This window comes from Calidris pugnax, unplaced genomic scaffold, assembly GCF_001431845.1.
Source record: "Calidris pugnax isolate Ruff unplaced genomic scaffold, ASM143184v1 scaffold127, whole genome shotgun sequence".
Lineage (NCBI taxonomy): Eukaryota > Metazoa > Chordata > Aves > Charadriiformes > Scolopacidae > Calidris > Calidris pugnax.
Genome location: NW_015090883.1, coordinates 2,815,406 through 2,834,561, shown reverse-complemented (window position 1 = coordinate 2,834,561; position 19,156 = coordinate 2,815,406). Strand labels below are relative to the sequence as shown.

Here is a 19,156-nt window from a genome sequence, read left to right as displayed (position 1 = left end):
TGCAGCTTTTCAGTACTTAAAGGGCGCTTATAAGAAAGATGGGGACAAACTTTCTAGCAGGGCTGTTGTGATAGGACAAGGGGTAACGGTTTTAAACTAAGAGAGGGCAGATTTAGACGAGGTATAAGGAAGACATTTTTTCCAATGATGGTGGCGAAACACTGGCCCAGGTTGCCCAGAGATGTGGTAGACACCCCAATCCCTGGAAACGTTCAGGTCTATGTTTCTATGACCTAGATTTTTTTATTTACCTTAGGTTCTAATATATTCTTTAAAAAAAAAAAAAAACTATTTCTTTACATATTGCATCGGCCACTCAGAAGCGCAAATTAAAGATCCACAGATTTGTTCTTAAGTTTGAAAGAAAATCGTATGATGACACGATTTATAAATCTGTTTTGGAGTCTGTTTAGTAACTGAAATGTTTTTTACATAATTACAAAGAAAACCTAGAAGTAAACCTCAAGGAGATAACTTTTTAAAATAGTAACAGTAATTAGTACTCAGAAAAAAGTTAATAAGGAATTTAATGAAGGATCCACTGTTACACACACTTTTTACCTGTTGTTTGTTGGGTTTTTTTAAACAGAAATCTGATCTGGTCTGCGTTAAAGGATGAACTTGTTGAACAAATTAGTATATGAAACTCTGTGATCTGTTCGGCTCATTAAAGAGTCATAATGGTCCAGCCTGGCCATAAAAATCTAAGAAGTGATAGTAACTCACTAACTTCACTCAAAATTAAAATGCTTGTTATTTCACAGTCTTTACTTGAAAAATAAAACAGTGTTTGTGGTACAGAATATTTGACTGATATTTAGCACGTACCTGAACCAGCAGAGTTATTGGTCCACTTTTATCCACCTCCAATATTTCACCATTCTTTGTGCCCACTAAAATATGACCATGTCCTAAAGATATGGCACGTATAGAAGGATTATCTTCTAAGAGGAGACCTAGAATGTTAGAAGACAGAATATTCAAGTATGCCTTAAAGAGAATTTTTCACACATACGCACATTATATTCTCACTGTAGAAAAAGATACTCAGTAGTAAACAAGTGAAAACATATTCCTGCATGGAATATATGTTTGAATTCTTTTGGGAGTATTTAGCAATTACCCAACTGACACTATCCTTTCTTCTCAACTGAGTAGCTCTGAAGTTTAATCAGCCTGACCTGCTGACAATCTTAGTGAAAAAAAGTGCATATGAAGTATCAACTATGGACTCGATCTCAATGGTCCCTTCCAACCATGAAGATTCTGAGATTCTATACTTCTATATTGCTAGCATTTACAGTACCTTCAAATCTAGCTTTTTACTAAATAGATATGAGAATGAGATAGTAGAATGTCTTAATTAATGGGTGTTTTCATACATTATTTTTGAAAATCAAACCACATACATAAGAATACAGGAAATGTAATTTTAGGGGGGGGAGGAGCAGGAGGGGGTTGCTATCCAAAACGTCACATAGGGAAAACTGTAAATCAGCACGAAGATCAAGAATAAATGGATGAAATAGGAATAAGAGTGAAAATGTTCTTACATAATTTCAAGAGACATATGCATTTACAGAAAATTAAGTCATAAAATGTACTAATCCCTTGCAAAACTAACCACAATTCTGAATTCCATTCCTTCTCTAAAACAAAAAAGATCAGACAAGATAATTCATGATTAGAGATATAATCAGCTTTGTGGTTGCCACTTTAAAAAAAAAAGAAAAAAAAAAACAACAAAATGACCTGGGTGGTAAGAGACTCAAGCTTAAATCAATTAATTCAGGCAGATATACACCACCCAAATGTGCAGACACCACAAGACACCATTCCCCTCCCAACATAAAAATGACTTATTTAGAATCAATAATGCTTTTAAAAAATCATTTTTAGTACTCATCGTGTCAAATGCGGATTTCCTCCTACTGGGGAAAGCATTTGCACAAAAAGACTATTTTAAAGAAAATATTTTAAATAGAATAAAAATAGGATAAAGTATGTGTTACCTTTAGACCCAGGAGCCAAAGCAGCCCTTTTGATGGCATAGGTTTTGAGACAACGTTCAAAAGTATCATCCCAGAGAGCTACTACCCCATCCTTTCCTCCAGTGACAAATCCCTGGCAGAGGAGGGGGAAAAAAATCACAAGTTATAATCAATTATTACTTTTCTATAATTTTTCACAGATTTCTGTCAATACTAAAAATGGATTATATACAACACTGCAATGCACAGAACTACATAAATTAGAGATTAAAAGATCAGGAGCAACAAAATGGTTGAATTCTCCTGATGAAGGCAGCACAGATCTCTACAGTCCATGTACACAGGCTGGATTTAAAAGTTCTAACCAATAAGCTTCTACTATATGAGAAAAATAATTTAACTGACATACTGAAAAGTTTTTCTTGATATTTAGCCTCAATATCCTTTTGGCTATCTATACTATATATGCTATACTGAAAGTCAAATATTAGAAGGTGGAGTAACTTGGTCTAACCCAGCAAAACACAAACACGTAACTTCAAACATACAAGAAATCTAACTGGAACACCCATTCACATTTAAGCACGTGCTGAAAGGTTTTCCTGAATAAAAGAAATTGAGAATCAGGAGAGAGAACTTTGTGATCTACAGACTAAATGCTTCTATTAGTAGTCAGCAATTACACCGCAAAATAGTAAGAGTATGAACATCATCTTCTTCTCTCACTTGCTCACATAGTCCACTAAACTCATGGATGCTTAAATCAGAAAGTACTTCTACTTATTTCTTAGTAACAGATCATGAAAATTACTGAATTAAGATGTCACTAGACAACAAAAGTTTGAGAAACAGCACATTACATAAGAATTAGAGACTTGCATAAAACACTTTTGCATCTGGACCTCACAAAGCTTTTTTTGTAATGGAAATAAAGCCACAGGTTCCTGAGTTTAGGAAAGGCCTAACTTCATAGACATTTTTCATCCAGACATCAAGAAACAATGAGCAGTTTATTTACTTTTTCCAGCGCGTGCATGCTGAACACAGGACCATCATGTGCTTTGACAGTTTTTATGAGAAACACATCTCTCCAAATACACACATCCCCCGTGGAAGTTCCAGAGAAGGCCATCTCTTCAGTCCAGCCATAGACTGCGCACATCATGGTATCGGTTCTTCCCAGCGCACCTATGCAGCCCTTTCTCCCAATGAGCCCTCCGCCTGGTTCAAACCAAAAACCAGTCATCAGATCTTTGCTCAGAATTAATTTTCCATAAACTACACAACCTTACCCAGAGGAACAAGTCTTCTTATTCTTCTGGTTCACCCATGCTCCCCATAAATTTTCTGTACTATGTGGCATCTTTCAAGACAAAAAACTTACTTTTAACTTTCTACTTGAATCTGAATTTGAATATGTTCATATACTCACGTAGACTTACAAAGAGAAAGTGCATTTGTAAACCAGCATCTGAACAAAAAAAACTTAGTAGCTACTGCACTGTACATAGGAATTCCTAATGAAATTAAACTGAAAGAAAAAAAATGTTTAAAACTTGACATCCCATCCCTTTCACAACACACTTTCACAGAATTACAGAATGATATGGGGTTGGGAGGGACCTCTGGAGATCATCTAGTCCAACCATCTCATTCAGTGAGATGATTTCTAATTTGATTTTAGAGGTTTGCTATATTGGCCTCTGGATAATAGAAATGTTACAGCTACATTAATTTTAAAATTCTTTAAAATACCAAATCTAAAATCATTTGACGTGTATAGCACAAAGTAACTTCTGGCTAGAAAGTCCAATTTATATTCTCACAATCCTCAAGAGAAACTTCATGTGATGTAACGCAGAAACCCCTCAGGATCTGACACTTCAATACCCTGCTCCAACTTCCAGAGGCAGGATCTCTGAACCTCTCTGCTATTATTCGGCACTGATGAAAATTTAGTTCAAAGCATGAACTTGGTGTCACTTTTCCCACCAAGTGCACCTGCTCTGGGTGCAGATTGCCCAGGCCTGGCATTTGTGAAGGTGTACTAATATCCAAACATTAATGCCCCTCAGTTTGTTTCCCGGTGACTGCCCTACCTGTGCACCATTGCAATTTCACACAGATGGGCTGGAGCATTAGAGATATTTGATTGACTGAGCAGTACCAGAGAAAAAAACAAAACAAAACAAACAAAAAAAAATCCCAAACAAAAAAACCCAACAATTTCATTTCTTTATTCAAAATCACCATCTCTAGGCTTTTATCACAAAACAAACAAACAAAAAATCCCAAACAAAAAACCCCAAACAATTTCATTTCTTTATTCAAAATTACCATCTCTAGGCTTTTATCATAGTCAAGATTTCTTCTTAACGAATTTAGAGTAATTTGTTCAGTAACTATTCTGATACACTTTGTTCTTTCTATAGATAGAAAGCACAATTGTTAAAATTAATAATTTCTATAGACTTCAGCAGCTTGCTCTCGGGTAGTCTTGATTAATTTCTCTTGGAGACAGAACTGAGAAAACCAGTATTGTTTTTTCATCACAGACTTTCCTCTCCACAATTAATCTTTACCAGGGACTCATGTGAGTTGATGTGCATAAATTCTGCATGAATAATTAGAACATTTGTAGCAGATAAGCTTGTCTTCTGTAGCACATATGTCTTTATAGACATTTTGACGTTTCAAACAATGCAGTTCACACTAATATCAGGGAATGGATTTTTCACTCTTCAAAATTTTTCAAGCAGATAAAGCAAGCTGCTTTATCTCAGTTTTTAATTGTGAAGTTCAGAGTTATCTAAACAAACTGCTGCTTTATCTCAGTTTTTAATTGTGAAGTTAAACAGAGGTATCTAAACAAACCAGTCTCAACTGGCACATGTACCCTCTTCAAGTAGTTTGTCTGTGGATTTTTTTAACGTTAAATTTATTTATATTTGTGCCTCTTTATAACATACAGACACTAGGAAATCCAGGGTCCTTTCTACTTGTGGAGAGCTCATGGCAAATTGGTCTTAAAAAGAATTCTCACTACCACCATAATGCCAATTAACATTATTTGTACTAGGGCAAAGCTAACTTAGAGAACTATAAAGAGAAAACAGTTGCTCAGATGTGCTGTATTAAAACAGACAGTAGGAAATCCAGGGTCCTTTCTACTTGTGAAGAGCTTGTGGCAAATTGATCTTAAAAAGAATTCCCACTACCACCATAATGCCAATTAACAGTATTTGTACCAGGGCAAAGCTAACTTAGAGAGCTATAAAGAGAAAACAGTTGCCTTTAATGCATGAAACATACTATAAGACATGCAATATTTTTACTTCAAGTAACAGAGAAGGCTGTAATTCTGAAAAGTTTCCTTACCTGCTCTACGCCAGAATTTCATGTGTTTAATTCCAACAGTAATCAATTTATCAGGCAGATAAGGATTAATCTTAACAACAAAAATCTTATCTTTGCTTCCCCTGAAATGCAAAGGAAAATATTTTGAATAAAAATATAACCATTTATATCTCTAAATGGGTTTTGGTTTGAGGTTTTTTTTCCTAATGTATACATCTATACCCTGCTAACATTTATTTCCAAATAATTAACAATAATTTATCATGAGGAAGAAGAAAGCCAAAGAACTAACATACTGAGCCCTGTTTTATTTTCATTACCCTTCAGTTTCCAAAGCAGGTGAGTAATTATGTTACTTCAGAATTCCACTAGGTGGCATTTTCTTTGCAAAAGAACTAAGTTAAGGTATATGGCATTTAGACCTCTGACAGCTCATAATGAAACTTAACAGTGTAAAGGAGTAAATATTATTTAAAAGTCTCTCATCTTGAAAATAAATTTCCATTCTCATCCATATTTTAATTTATTTTTCTTTTTAGAATAAAACATATACTGCTATATCAATTTCAAATGGAAATTTCAGTTGTTTCTAAAAACATCAAAGCATGTTACGTGTGATAGATTTCTTATTATGCTTCTATAAAACCAATACTTTGCTTCAGTCTTATACTTTGAAACACAGATTTCAATGATGTTTGTGCAAGGAAAGAAATGCTTACTGGTAGATTTTTTTTTTTCTTTAAAATACAGAGGAGCCTCTAATCCCTAGTTTTTGTTCCCTGTTCAAGAGTGGCAACAATCTTTTACCTTCTGTCATTTTCAGACCACTAAATGAACTAGTGGCAAAAAGCATGAAGCAGTTTCTTTCCAAACTCACACTGAAACCTTCAAAGTATGGATGTCGGTCTCAAAAATTCTGTTCAATTCTTTTAAGTAGGTAGGAATTAAAACACTCCAGAAACTAAATCCCATATAAACTGGTTAAAGTTTGATTAAAAAAAGGAACTAAGTGAAATTGGTGGGTTCAGAGAGGAGTGGGATTTGGGAAAAAAAAAAAAAAAAGCAAGCTGAAAAAAAATTGCTTTATTTAAAGCAATAGATGCTTAGAAAAAACAAAAGTCAAGGTTTGAAAAACATTACTCAACATTAGAAATAACAGTATATTTTGTAGATCAAAATTCTATTTAACAAATGTATATTAAATAATCTGTGCAGAGTCAAAGAAACTTCCAAAATATTTATCATTTGGAGGTTACTTAGTCCAACTTCCTGTCCAAAGCAGAGGTAACTTCAAGGTGAGATCAGACTGCTCAGGACTCAACAAGGAAAAGAAAAGAAGCTTGAAGGAAACAGTTCTGAGCAGAACAACTGCAAATTCCTTCCCCAAGGAAGATGTGACTTCTGATGAAAAAGATCTGAAAAGCAGAGCGTACATCACCATCTCTGGTAGGGCCAAAGGAAGTGCAGGGAGTAAGTTTTAAAGAAATTATTTCAGAACACACCAAATAAACATAAATGAACTTTGTCGTCTCTGTCTTCTTGCTTCACCAGTTGAGCTGTCACTGTAATAATTCTTGTTGACTTTATCAGAGCTTCATTTTTTTCTTCCAAAGAAAGTTTTTAAGGCTGCACACAAGATGGTTTTGCCTGTATCACTTAAGTGATAGAAACTGCTACTTTATTAGAGAACTATTATTCTTTAATACATGTATTTCGCCTATTGTCATTTGACTAAATCCAAAGTTAAATTCCTACCTCACTGCTGAAAGCTTTTCCCCTTTCTTCCAATCCCAGAGTACAATAGTGTGATTGTCATCTATTCCAACAGAAGCCAATCGTTTCCCATCCGCTAGAAAAATAAATTTATGATTAAGAGAGTAGATAGGTAACATTATGTTGCAAAAAGAAGAAACCATATTAAATAATATTATAACTTAAAAAATATTGTAAGAACAATGTACAAACAAGTAAATAATTGCATGCCTTGTACTTAGAAGCATGCCTGTCGCCCGTTTGCTTTTAAACTTGAGTGGTCATTCAGATGGAGTTTAGGACTTCAGGTTACCCAGTCTAAAAATGGCACTTAGATGCTCTGTGTTTGTACCAAATCCTTTGTGCAGTTAGTTGCTGACATAGTTGCACAAAAACCCTCATCACAGGTTGCACTGTGAGAATTTTCTGTTCATTCTGAAAATCCCTGTTTGCTTCTAAACGGGAAAGCATTGAAGCAATACCAGGAAGTTTATGAAATATCCTTAAACTTAGTAAGTGCAAAGTCTTTGAGAAGCTCTGACAAGTATATTAACCTCCAAGAAGTAAGTTATTTGTGCTCACTCATGATCAAAAGCTTTGTAACATGTATCTATTTTTGAAATTGCTATGCATCTATGCCAAAATTTGGGAAATAAGATTCACATCTTGAAAAAGGAGAAGAAAAGAAATGTAAGAAGCCTAAGAGACTCCAAACTACTCATCTTTGTGATTACACATCTTCACTGTGAGTTTAGAGATCCTATCTAGTAAATCCAAACCATTAAAGAATGAATAGAAGCCAGTGAAGAGGAAATGTAACATTGGTAGAAGAATTCAATGTATGGGGTGCAAAAATATCAAAAGATTTACCTGACAGTCTCTCATGTTAGTCTCAAGTGGAGAGAGAGCCTGGGTTTCTGCTCAGAACTCCATAAGTAGACTTTTTGAATTTACCAGTGTGTTACCCAATCAGATTACAGGATTTAATAAAAAACATTTTCTTTTAAAAAAAGGGGTCACTCCTGAACAATTTGCTCAAAAATGTGCTTTTTGCAGACATCACACTCCAGATCCGTGCGCCTGCCTCATACAACCAAAACAAATTCCCAAGTGATCAGCCCAGCTATTAAATGGCACAGAACCTGTTCTTGCATTTCCTGATGTGCAAGACTCCAAAGGAAGCTCTTTTTAACAAATGATCAGTTTAAGACAGCCCCTCTCATTTGACATTGAACATTTCTAACACAAAATCTTCAGTGTAAAGGAATTTCCAATTGCTCCTTAGAACTGATTAGCTTGTATTTTCATACAGAAAAGGAAAACTCTATATAAATAAAAAAATAAATACTTATTACCTGAAAAATCAACAGCACAGACACCATACTGGTGATAGCCCTTTAGTACTGAGAGTGGTTTTATTGTTTCTGTATCCCAAATGTGTATTGAGGAATCTCGACCAACCTGAAAGCATACATATTTATAACCTTTTTTTTTCTTTCATTTCTCAGTTACTTTACACAGTTGTTTAGAAGTATAATATTGACAAATACTTTCTAAATTATTAGAAAAAAATTACAATGACAAAATTTTCCTAGTATTACTTCTGTCTGGCTAGCAGTTTTATTCCTTCTCCTGCTTTACAAGTCCCACTCCCCAGCTGGCTCTTTCTCCCCTCCAAAGAACTTAGGGACATTAATCACAATAACTAGAGTCCTCTCGGGGCAGGGGGGAAGCCCTTCATTGATTGCACTGTGGCATATTTATTCCATCAATTCTCTATCAATCATTCCTTGCCTAAAAATAAAAGGTTATTTTTATTGCTAGTATGTAAGCTACCCTATGTTTGAGAAATCAAGGTGACTTCTGTTGCTTTGTGGTGTCATTACAAGTGCCTGGAAGTCAGATTCTAATGCACTGATACCTGTGAAGTATTGTCCAGAAGAACAGCATTAGTGCAGGTATTTAGAACCTGGTAAGAAATGGAATACAGATTCTTTTTTTCAACTATGTACAAACATGCTCAGAGAAGCTGTGGATGCCCCATCCCTGGAGGTGTTCAAGACCAGGCTGGATGGAGCTTTGAGCCCCCTGGTCAAGTGGGAGGTGTTTCTGCCCATGTCAGGGGAGTTGGAACTTGATGATCTTTAAGGTCCCTTCCAACTCTAACCTTCTATGATTCTATGACTCTAACATTATTAGTCAATATTTACAAGATTATTTGCTATTCCAAAGGTTTTGCAAAAAAGGGCTGCAAAACCAGAACACTCTCCTGTGTTTAAGCCCTGGGTAGGATTCATGGAAACCAGGATCTATTTCTGGAATCGCCACAAACTTGAACTCTGATATTTTACAAAGCTTTCCATAACATTCACTCTCAGGAAAATCTAAACCAGTGTTGCATGGGGAATTTTACTACCACTTTATCTAATTTCTGCAGGTAATGTAGCATACAGCAGAATATAATGTGTATATATAAAGCAGTATGTAGCGGAGTGTATCTTTCCATTGATAGCATAAGGTATTTTAAAATATAGTAAATCCAAGCACATTTTCATTCACAGTCTTTACTACATCAAAATTAAAGAGAATCAATTCCCACATTTAGGGCTTTATTCTCTAAACTGACCTGCAGATCTAAGTTAATCTTCCTGTTAATTCCTGTTAATTTTACACAAATTAAGGACATTAAAAGAAAAAGTTTATTTCTGTTAAAACTTTCCCTCCACATCTTCTCCAATCTATTATATAACTATAACAACAATAATGATAATCATGATAATAAATTAAAAAATCCCTAGAACTTAGAATTAAACCTTCAAGTCCTGGTGTATAAACATTTATGGGAAGAGACGTTTGTCAGAAAATATGAGTGAAAAAAAGTAACTAAAATTAGTCTGGTGAAAGATAAAATGCCCTATTATAAATACTTCAGCAACATACATACCCATGTCGCATGTACAAGCAGTAAATAGTTTGGCTATAGGTGATAACCAAAAACATAACGTATGAAACTCAAATGCCAGAATGAAATAATAACTGCTAACTTCATGTAAGGTAAGAATACATTAATGCAATAATAACAGAAGTGACTTGTCAACTAAGATACTAAAAAAAACCATTTTAATTGCACATTTCCTCTACTTGTTACCATAAAGAAGCAATATAATGCTGAATGAAAAATATGAATCTACTCTTAAATAAAAAAGAGGTTAAAAAAAACTTACCAACTAAAGACTCTTAATAGAATTAATATAAAGAACTGGAGAAAATGCTTATGTTGCAGTTTTTTACCACGATTCCATCTGCAACACAAATGCAGTCCTTCACCTGAATAAACACAGACTGGACTTCCTTCCTCCAAAACAGGTTTTTCTAAATTCAGTATGAACAACTTCAGATTCTTATTGCAGATAAAGACACATCCTACCTGGCCAGTTGCCACGTAGTCCTTTAAGGGATGAATAGCAAGGCAAAGAATGTCATCATCATGACCTAGATAAAAGCGCTGTGTGTTCTGCTGCCGGTTGTACACCACTCCCACTGCCGCAACGTGGTATACGATTTCACCCGTCTGAGTGTAAAATAAATTGCTTCGACAGTCGTAGCCTCTGTAACTAATTAAAGAAAAAAAGTTTCTTCATTGCAGTCATAACTGCATACAGAAATTTTGACATAAAATTATCCAAGATGCATTTCGCACACGTAAAAACTCAGGTTACTTACCAATTACTGCTATGGTATTTTAAGACTATTAATGTATTTTCCCAAAGAAACACCAATTTTTAAATTTCATATACTATTCAGGCATTAGTACTACTAGTTTTATTTTGAAAGTAGCTGCTATTTAATAGCTACTCTCCAAAACTAGTTCAGAAGAGGAAGTAATAGCCAGTAATTGTTCCAGACTACAAGGAAGATTCAAGCATGCAGCATGTAATTAAATGAAATAACCAAAACTAACACTTTGGACCTTTTCTACCTCTTGCTGCTCAAAAATCAGGCAGCTAAAGTTTCCACAAGAATGTGGACAACACAACGTAAAAAATGAAAGTTTCTGGGAACCTGCTAACAGAAAACAAATGCACAAATTTTTTTCCAGGTGAGTTTCTTTTTTTGAAGGCAAACCTGTCTCCTTCCTGTACGGATGCAGCCTGGCAAGAGCAGGCAGTTCTCAGCTGAGGTCTGTACACACCATCACAGCACACCCATTTCTTCCTGGGGTGATTAAGAGTCAGTACCCCATAAAAAAGAAAGGTGGCATTTTCAAAAAGGCTAGGGCCCTACTTTCAGAAGTAATTTAAGAGGCTCAGAAACCTAAAAAACATTTAACAAGCAAGCAAGCTTTAAATTAGTGTTTTTAATAATGCTAACCTTGGCAGTCAATGGAGATATTTAAAAATGCATAACTTAATTCCCTCATTTCTTCCGATATAAACAATACTCCACATACTCCTGAAACATCCTGTGTCTACGCTATTAACTCCCCAGCTAACCTCTTGCTGTTTCTACTTCTGCTCTTACAGATCTTCACTAAATCAACTTTTTAATTATCTTACAAAGACACTGGCAAAATCTGATTACATCTCTAAACAGAGAATTAAATTTACAGGATGTGAATAACACTTGAGTGTGTTTGAATTGGCCAAGAATGATCTTTTTTTAGGGATCATAAGGCTCTACCTAAGTATTTTTGCACCCAACTTCTAATTGAACTAGTTGAAAAAAAGCCCTGAGGATGATCAGCAAGTCATTCCTGGCAAACAAAATAACTAAACTTTCATCATTGGCAACTCCAAACTAACAGAAGTCTCTAATGTTTATGGTAGACTTCCCAAGATTTCTTTACTTAATTAAAAACATGTATCATCAGAAAAAAACCTGCCCATGTCAGGGGAGTTGGAACTTGATGATCTTTAAGGTCCCTTCCAACTCTAACCTTCTATGATTCTATGACTCTAACATTATTAGTCAATATTTACAAGATTATTTGCTATTCCAAAGGTTTTGCAAAAAAGGGCTGCAAAACCAGAACACTCTCCTGTGTTTAAGCCCTGGGTAGGATTCATGGAAACCAGGATCTATTTCTGGAATCGCCACAAACTTGAACTCTGATATTTTACAAAGCTTTCCATAACATTCACTCTCAGGAAAATCTAAACCAGTGTTGCATGGGGAATTTTACTACCACTTTATCTAATTTCTGCAGGTAATGTAGCATACAGCAGAATATAATGTGTATATATAAAGCAGTATGTAGCGGAGTGTATCTTTCCATTGATAGCATAAGGTATTTTAAAATATAGTAAATCCAAGCACATTTTCATTCACAGTCTTTACTACATCAAAATTAAAGAGAATCAATTCCCACATTTAGGGCTTTATTCTCTAAACTGACCTGCAGATCTAAGTTAATCTTCCTGTTAATTCCTGTTAATTTTACACAAATTAAGGACATTAAAAGAAAAAGTTTATTTCTGTTAAAACTTTCCCTCCACATCTTCTCCAATCTATTATATAACTATAACAACAATAATGATAATCATGATAATAAATTAAAAAATCCCTAGAACTTAGAATTAAACCTTCAAGTCCTGGTGTATAAACATTTATGGGAAGAGACGTTTGTCAGAAAATATGAGTGAAAAAAAGTAACTAAAATTAGTCTGGTGAAAGATAAAATGCCCTATTATAAATACTTCAGCAACACACGTACCCATGTCGCATGTACAAGCAGTAAATAGTTTGGCTATAGGTGATAACCAAAAAAATATGCCAGAATGAAATGCCAGAATGAAATAACAACTGCTATCTTCATGTAAGGTAATAATACATGAATGTAATAACAACATAAGTGACTTGTCAACTAAGATACTAAAAAAAAACATTTTAATTGCACATTTCCTCTACTTGTTACCATAAAGAAGCAACATAATGCTGAATGAAAAATATGAATCTACTCTTAAGTAAAAAAGAGGTTAAAAAACTTACCAACTAAAGACTCTTATCAGAATTAATATAAAGAACTGGAGAAAATGCTTATGTTGCAGTTTTTTACCACGATTCCATCTGCAACACAGATGCAGTCCTTCACCTGAATAAACATGGACTGGACTTCCTTCCTCCAAAACAGGTTTTTCTAAATTCAGTATGAACAACTTCAGATTCTTATTGCAGATAAAGATGCATCCTACCTGGCCAGTTGCCACGTAGTCCTTTAAGGGATGAATAGCAAGGCAAAGAATGTCATCATCATGACCTAGATAAAAGCGCTGTGTGTTCTGCTGCCGGTTGTACACCACTCCCACTGCCGCAACGTGGTATACGATTTCACCCGTCTGAGTGTAAAATAAATTGCTTCGACAGTCGTAGCCTCTGTAACTAATTAAAGAAAAAAAGTTTCTTCATTGCAGTCATAACTGCATACAGAAATTTTGACATAAAATTATCCAAGATGCATTTTGCACACGTAAAAATTCAGGTTACTTACCAATTATTGCTATGGTATTTTAAGATTATTAACATATTTTCCCAAAGAAACACCAATTTTTCAATTTCATATACTATTGAGGAATTAGTACTACTAGCATTATTTTGAAAGTAGCTGCTATTTAATAGCTACTCTCCAAAACTAGTTCAGAAGAGGAAGTAATAGCCAGTAATTGTTCCAGACTACAAGGAAGATTCAAGCATGCAGCATGTAATTAAATGAAATAACCAAAACTAACACTTTGGACCTTTTCTACCTCTTGCTGCTCAAAAATCAGGCAGCTAAAGTTTCCACAAGAATGTGGACAACACAACATAAAAAATCAAAGTTTCTGGGAACTTGCTAACAGAAAACAAATGCATCAATTTTTTTCCAGGTGACTTTCTTTTTTTGAAGGCAAACCTGTCTCCCTCCTGTACAGATGCAGCGCCTGGCAAGAGCAGGCAGTTCTCAGCTGAGGTCTGTACACACCATCACAGCACACCCATTTCTTCCTGGGGTGATTAAGAGTCAGTACCCCATAAAAGAGAAAGGTGGCATTTTCAAAAAGGCTAGGGCCCTACTTTCAGAAGTAATTTAAAAGGCTCAGAAACCTAAAAAACATTTAACAAGCAAGCAAGCTTTAAATTAGTGTTTTTAATAATGCTAACCTTGGCAGTCAATGGAGATATTTAAAAATGCATAACTTAATTCCCTCATTTCTTCCGATATAAACAATACTCCACATACTCCTGAAACATCCTGTGTCTACGCTATTAACTCCCCAGCTAACCTCTTGCTGTTTCTACTTCTGCTCTTACAGATCTTCACTAAATCAACTTTTTAATTATCTTACAAAGACACTGGCAAAATCTGATTACATCTCTAAACAGAGAATTAAATTTACAGGATGTGAATAACACTTGAGTGTGTTTGAATTGGCCAAGAATGATCTTTTTTTAGGGATCATAAGGCTCTACCTAAGTATTTTTGCACCCAACTTCTAATTGAACTAGTTGAAAAAAAGCCCTGAGGATGATCAGCAAGTCATTCCTGGCAAACAAAATAACTAAACTTTCATCATTGGCAACTCCAAACTAACAGAAGTCTCTAATGTTTATGGTAGACTTCCCAAGATTTCTTTACTTAATTAAAAACATGTATCATCAGAAAAAAATGACATTATTTTTAGGAAGAAAACAAATGCAGGATCTTTTTGCTGCAGTGCAGCTCTTCAAGCGATCGCATAAGACAGAGGCAACTGTACACATAGCAGTAAGTGTCATACACAAAAGGAATGGGTAGCATTAAGACAATTACTTCATCTGAGACACTTAAAAGGTTTAAGACCCAGAAATTATGCAGTCCAGGTAGAAAAGTCTGTCATAAAATCATATGAAGCCTGTGTACATAGTGTAACCACGTACTGGTCAAATAATGAATCTTTAAGGCAGTTGACCAACTTTAGCTTAATGAATACTATTCTGAAAACTCCAGCCATGGATCTACGTTCACAAACACTAGACATATGCATTACTGGAAAAAACCACAGCATATAGCTGGAGCAGATTTGAACACACTGAATTTCTGTTGGCTCACCTACGCTACATGCAATATTACTTACATCAGATCATATGTGATTAGATAAAAATTGCTAAATTAATCTCACAAAGCTTTTAAACAGACCAGCAGATGGTCCAGATCTATTCGTCCCCAGATGCAGAATGTTGCATTTCCCCTTTTTGAAGTTCATGAGATTCCTCCCTGCCCAGATTTCCAGCCTGTGCAGGTCCCTCAGGATGGCAGCACAGCCACCTGGTGCACCAGCCACTCATCCCAGTTTTGCATTATCTGTGATGATACTGTGAAGTCCAAAGCTGTGTCTCATTAGATCACGAACTTAAATAAGTCTCCCTCCAATCCACTGTTCAGATTGGTGCTCACAGGCAGGTTCCTAACTTCAGGTTTGGTCCCAGCCCAGCAGCTCTTCAGTGTCTGCTGAGCTACTGTCCCTTCAAGGTCTCTAGAAAAAATCTGTGTCTTTCCAGTAAGTCTGAGGCTCAGCTTCATGTCTGCTGCCTGCTCTTCTCACAGTGACCAACAACAGAGACTCCCAAATTCAAGTGCAGACTCTTCAGTCATGCTCTGCCCTCCCTCCATCCGCACTCTTCACAGCTTCCCCCAGCAGCAACACTTGGGCATGTTTTGAAGCTGGTTTCTACCTGACCCAAAGAGCTGCCCACTCGCCCTTGCCTGGCTGCACCCTTCCTTGATGTTCAGCCACTAGTTTATAAAGGGACATCATACACAATTATCTATAAAATACTATGAAAAAAAGAAAACAAAGCACCAACAGGTTTCAGGACATGACAACAGTCAGTGAGGAGCAGGGATTACAAAGGCAGGCACAGTGCCAGAGAAGATATCTAGACCTATCATTGCCTAGATGTCATTTTCCTGTGCTTCACTCTGTACTACACTTTCTTAAAAATACTGGATTTCCTTTGCAAGTGCAGAATAATAAATAAATTTTAAAAAGCTGAATATGCACCCTAAATGAGAATATTTTTAAAAGCAGCTATGAAAATATGTATGCTGAAAGAAATAATGCTATAGAAATTCTGGATGTTGAGCAATTTTTTTACAAGCTTAGCAGTCACTAATAAAAGTAAAAAGCATTAAGATAACAAAAGGTCTCAGATCCCTCTACCTGCAACCTAGAAATTCAGAATTTTCCCAGTTCTTGTCATAACAATTGCCTATATACCCTAAGCTAAGCACAGTGAAACTCAGTTTGTTAATGCCATATATCACAGGACTACCCAAAACCTCCAAAACGTATCTAGGATGCAGGAAAATAGTTCTCATTACTCATATCTACAACCTTTTATGATCAGAAGTTTGGATTTTAGTTCACTTTCTCCCGTTATAAAAAGAAATCAAATCGGTGTACAATTAGCTGCTTACAATTAAAATAAAACCTATTTTGCCAAAATATCAAGCAGTGCAAAGACACTTTGTAACCCAGTGAGACACATCTGGTCTTTCCCACGTGCCAGGCTCCAACTCCCTGATTACTGGTACTTCTCACCAGATGAGTTCAGACAGTCCAAGCAGAGATGAAAAGAAGTATGTCTCACAGTAGATGATTATTTCCCTGAGAATGTGCTACACAGTTCTAAAATACTTGCATCTTCATATTACTAAATCAATGTAGAATTGAGATTATTAGCTAATCTCAGAAAAAGCACAAAAAGAAACAATTCCTTTACATGCAGAAAACAACCCACAGAAGTAATTTACTAGTAATTTTTTAGGCATCAAGATTAGCAACTAGAGAGTAAATAATATTGAAAGCAAGCTCTGCATCATAGTTAGTGGACAATATATAACAAGACACAATGATCATAACACTGCACTCTGCAGTAGTTGATGTTTTCACGTGGTCTTCAGCAACAACTGATCAATCCATAGATCCAGGACTGATTCAGGTTAATATGACAGCAACATCCAGAAGAAGAGATTGTTACCAGGGCCATGAAGGGCAGGGACTGGGTTCAGTTTGAGATAAAGACATGTAAATGTAGGTGTTCACCTCTGTGATAGATATATTAATACCTATATTTTAATGAACAGTGTTCTAGTCAATCCAGCCAACGGAACCTGCAGGGTGACTCAGCTGAGCCACCAGTCAGCATTTAGTTTTTACTTGTGCCAAATCACTCTTCATGCTCCACTGACTGGATCTCCACTGACTGTGACAGAAGTTTAGATACACACATAAACCACCTACTTGTAGGCACACAATTGTAAATTCTTTAACCTGAAGCTGGATCCTACCCACAGCTGCAAGTTACACATCTACAGCCAACTAAGGGGGAACTTCACAAGTAGTGTCCTCTCTGGGAAAAGAGTTGAAGTCCATGGTTTGTCTGATACTGTAAGTTTTTCAAAATTTGTATGTTACTCTTCGAAGTATATGTGGGACTTCTCTGAACACAGTGCAACCCTCCCCAAAAATAAACATGGTGGAGGTCAGACTCTTTAGCAAAAACGTAGAGATAATTAAAACAAAAACAAAAAACAAAAAAACTTCCACATGGCAATAGTGTTTTCTCAAGAGGACCCACACATAGCCTGCTCCCTTCAGATGCTATTTGTAGGTATTTGGAGCCCTCTGGTAGAAATCCATGCAAGGCGTCATAAGACTCATTTAAGAGCATGAGAAACCCCACGTCATCCTGAAACCATAACCAAACTTTATCTTATGATAAGGTCAGTTCAAAGAATATCCTGAAACTCAAACTAGATTTTGCTTAAATCCTCTGGATATTAAAAAACAAGAACAAAATCATTCCTGTGAGCTCAGCAGCATAGCTTTGAGGGGATACAGGACTTAAGTATTAGACTTGCATCCTTATTTCCTGCCAGCAAAAAGAAAGTATCATAAGCCTTGAGACTGAGAAAGTGGTTCCTCTGAGTATCTCAAAAGATGTAGCCTTTTTATGTTTCTGAACCACCAGTGTGAAAGACATGGCAGAAAGAAAACACAGGAATACTTAAAACCAGGCCAAACTTGTACACCACTTTTATAGTATGTTTCTGATGATAATTGCATCAGATGTCTTAGAGAAAGACGCACTGAAAGATTAACCTGTTAATAGAAGTTGCTTTCTCATCCGTATTAGTTAGTGGCTGGCTCACATACTCAGCATTATTGTTTTTATCCCCTTCCAAAAGAGGAAGTAAGCAGAGGTTTAAAAGATTTCTTACAGGATAAGAAGAGATTTTTAAAAGCTCATCTTTCAGGGTAGTCAACAAATTCAAAACACAAAACCAACGTGCTCAAAAACAGAGAAAGGAAAAAGAGCTTCCTATCCCCTAGTTCAAAAAAGCACCACTTTTTATACTTTGAAGGAACATCCAAGACATTTCCATTGCAGCTAAAGAAAGATGAAGCAAAGCAGACTTCCTGAATCAGAGAATATGCCTATTACTCACTTGGATGTGGGTCACTTTAAAGTTAACAGCCTGGACATTGAGAAAAATCTGTTGTTCAGCATGGATTCTTCATTAGTTTTCTTGATGCCCATTGGGTAACCAGACAGAACTCAACTGGACATTCTACTTCTGGTCATTCCTGGATATTCTGGTCAAGCTTCACTTCTGTTGTGAAGGAAATAACAATAATCCCAAAGATCCAGGGCCTTTGCTTGTGCTACATCTTCTTCAGGATCATTTGGTTTGATTCTTAGACCAAATTTTAAAGACTAAATACAGCTACCCACTTTAATGCATTTTCTTAACTGATACAAAAATTCAGGAGGATCAAAAAAAGAAATAAAAAACACAACTCTGTACCAAGCTTCCCAGTTGTCATTACTTCCAAACCTACTCCTCAGACTCCATGTCTTCCACAGACAAAATTGCTGAGTTGAATGATTAACTATTCTTAGCCAAATAATTTATTAAGCATTCTACGTGAAGCTCTCCTAAAATTCTGTGTGTCATTATGAAGATAGACTGTATCAGTAACTTCTCTCTGCAGTTATCTCCAAAACCAAGGTATATTCCTGCAAAGAGGTATCTT

General features: G+C 35.8%; 1 protein-coding gene across 1 annotated transcript in view; it reads right to left on the bottom strand.

The window, feature by feature from the left end:
- Nucleotides 1-19,156, bottom strand: part of EML5 (echinoderm microtubule associated protein like 5) — a 96,565-nt gene that overhangs the window by 39,217 nt on the left and 38,192 nt on the right. Inside the window, exons 10-16 of the mRNA XM_014947010.1 lie at nucleotides 13,292-13,478; nucleotides 8,456-8,561; nucleotides 7,104-7,197; nucleotides 5,370-5,470; nucleotides 3,010-3,212; nucleotides 2,013-2,124; nucleotides 829-956 (exon numbers count right to left, since the gene is read on the bottom strand). Of these exons, the coding sequence (XP_014802496.1) occupies nucleotides 829-956; nucleotides 2,013-2,124; nucleotides 3,010-3,212; nucleotides 5,370-5,470; nucleotides 7,104-7,197; nucleotides 8,456-8,561; nucleotides 13,292-13,478 (931 nt within the window). The remainder of the gene's footprint in view (nucleotides 1-828; nucleotides 957-2,012; nucleotides 2,125-3,009; nucleotides 3,213-5,369; nucleotides 5,471-7,103; nucleotides 7,198-8,455; nucleotides 8,562-13,291; nucleotides 13,479-19,156) is intronic.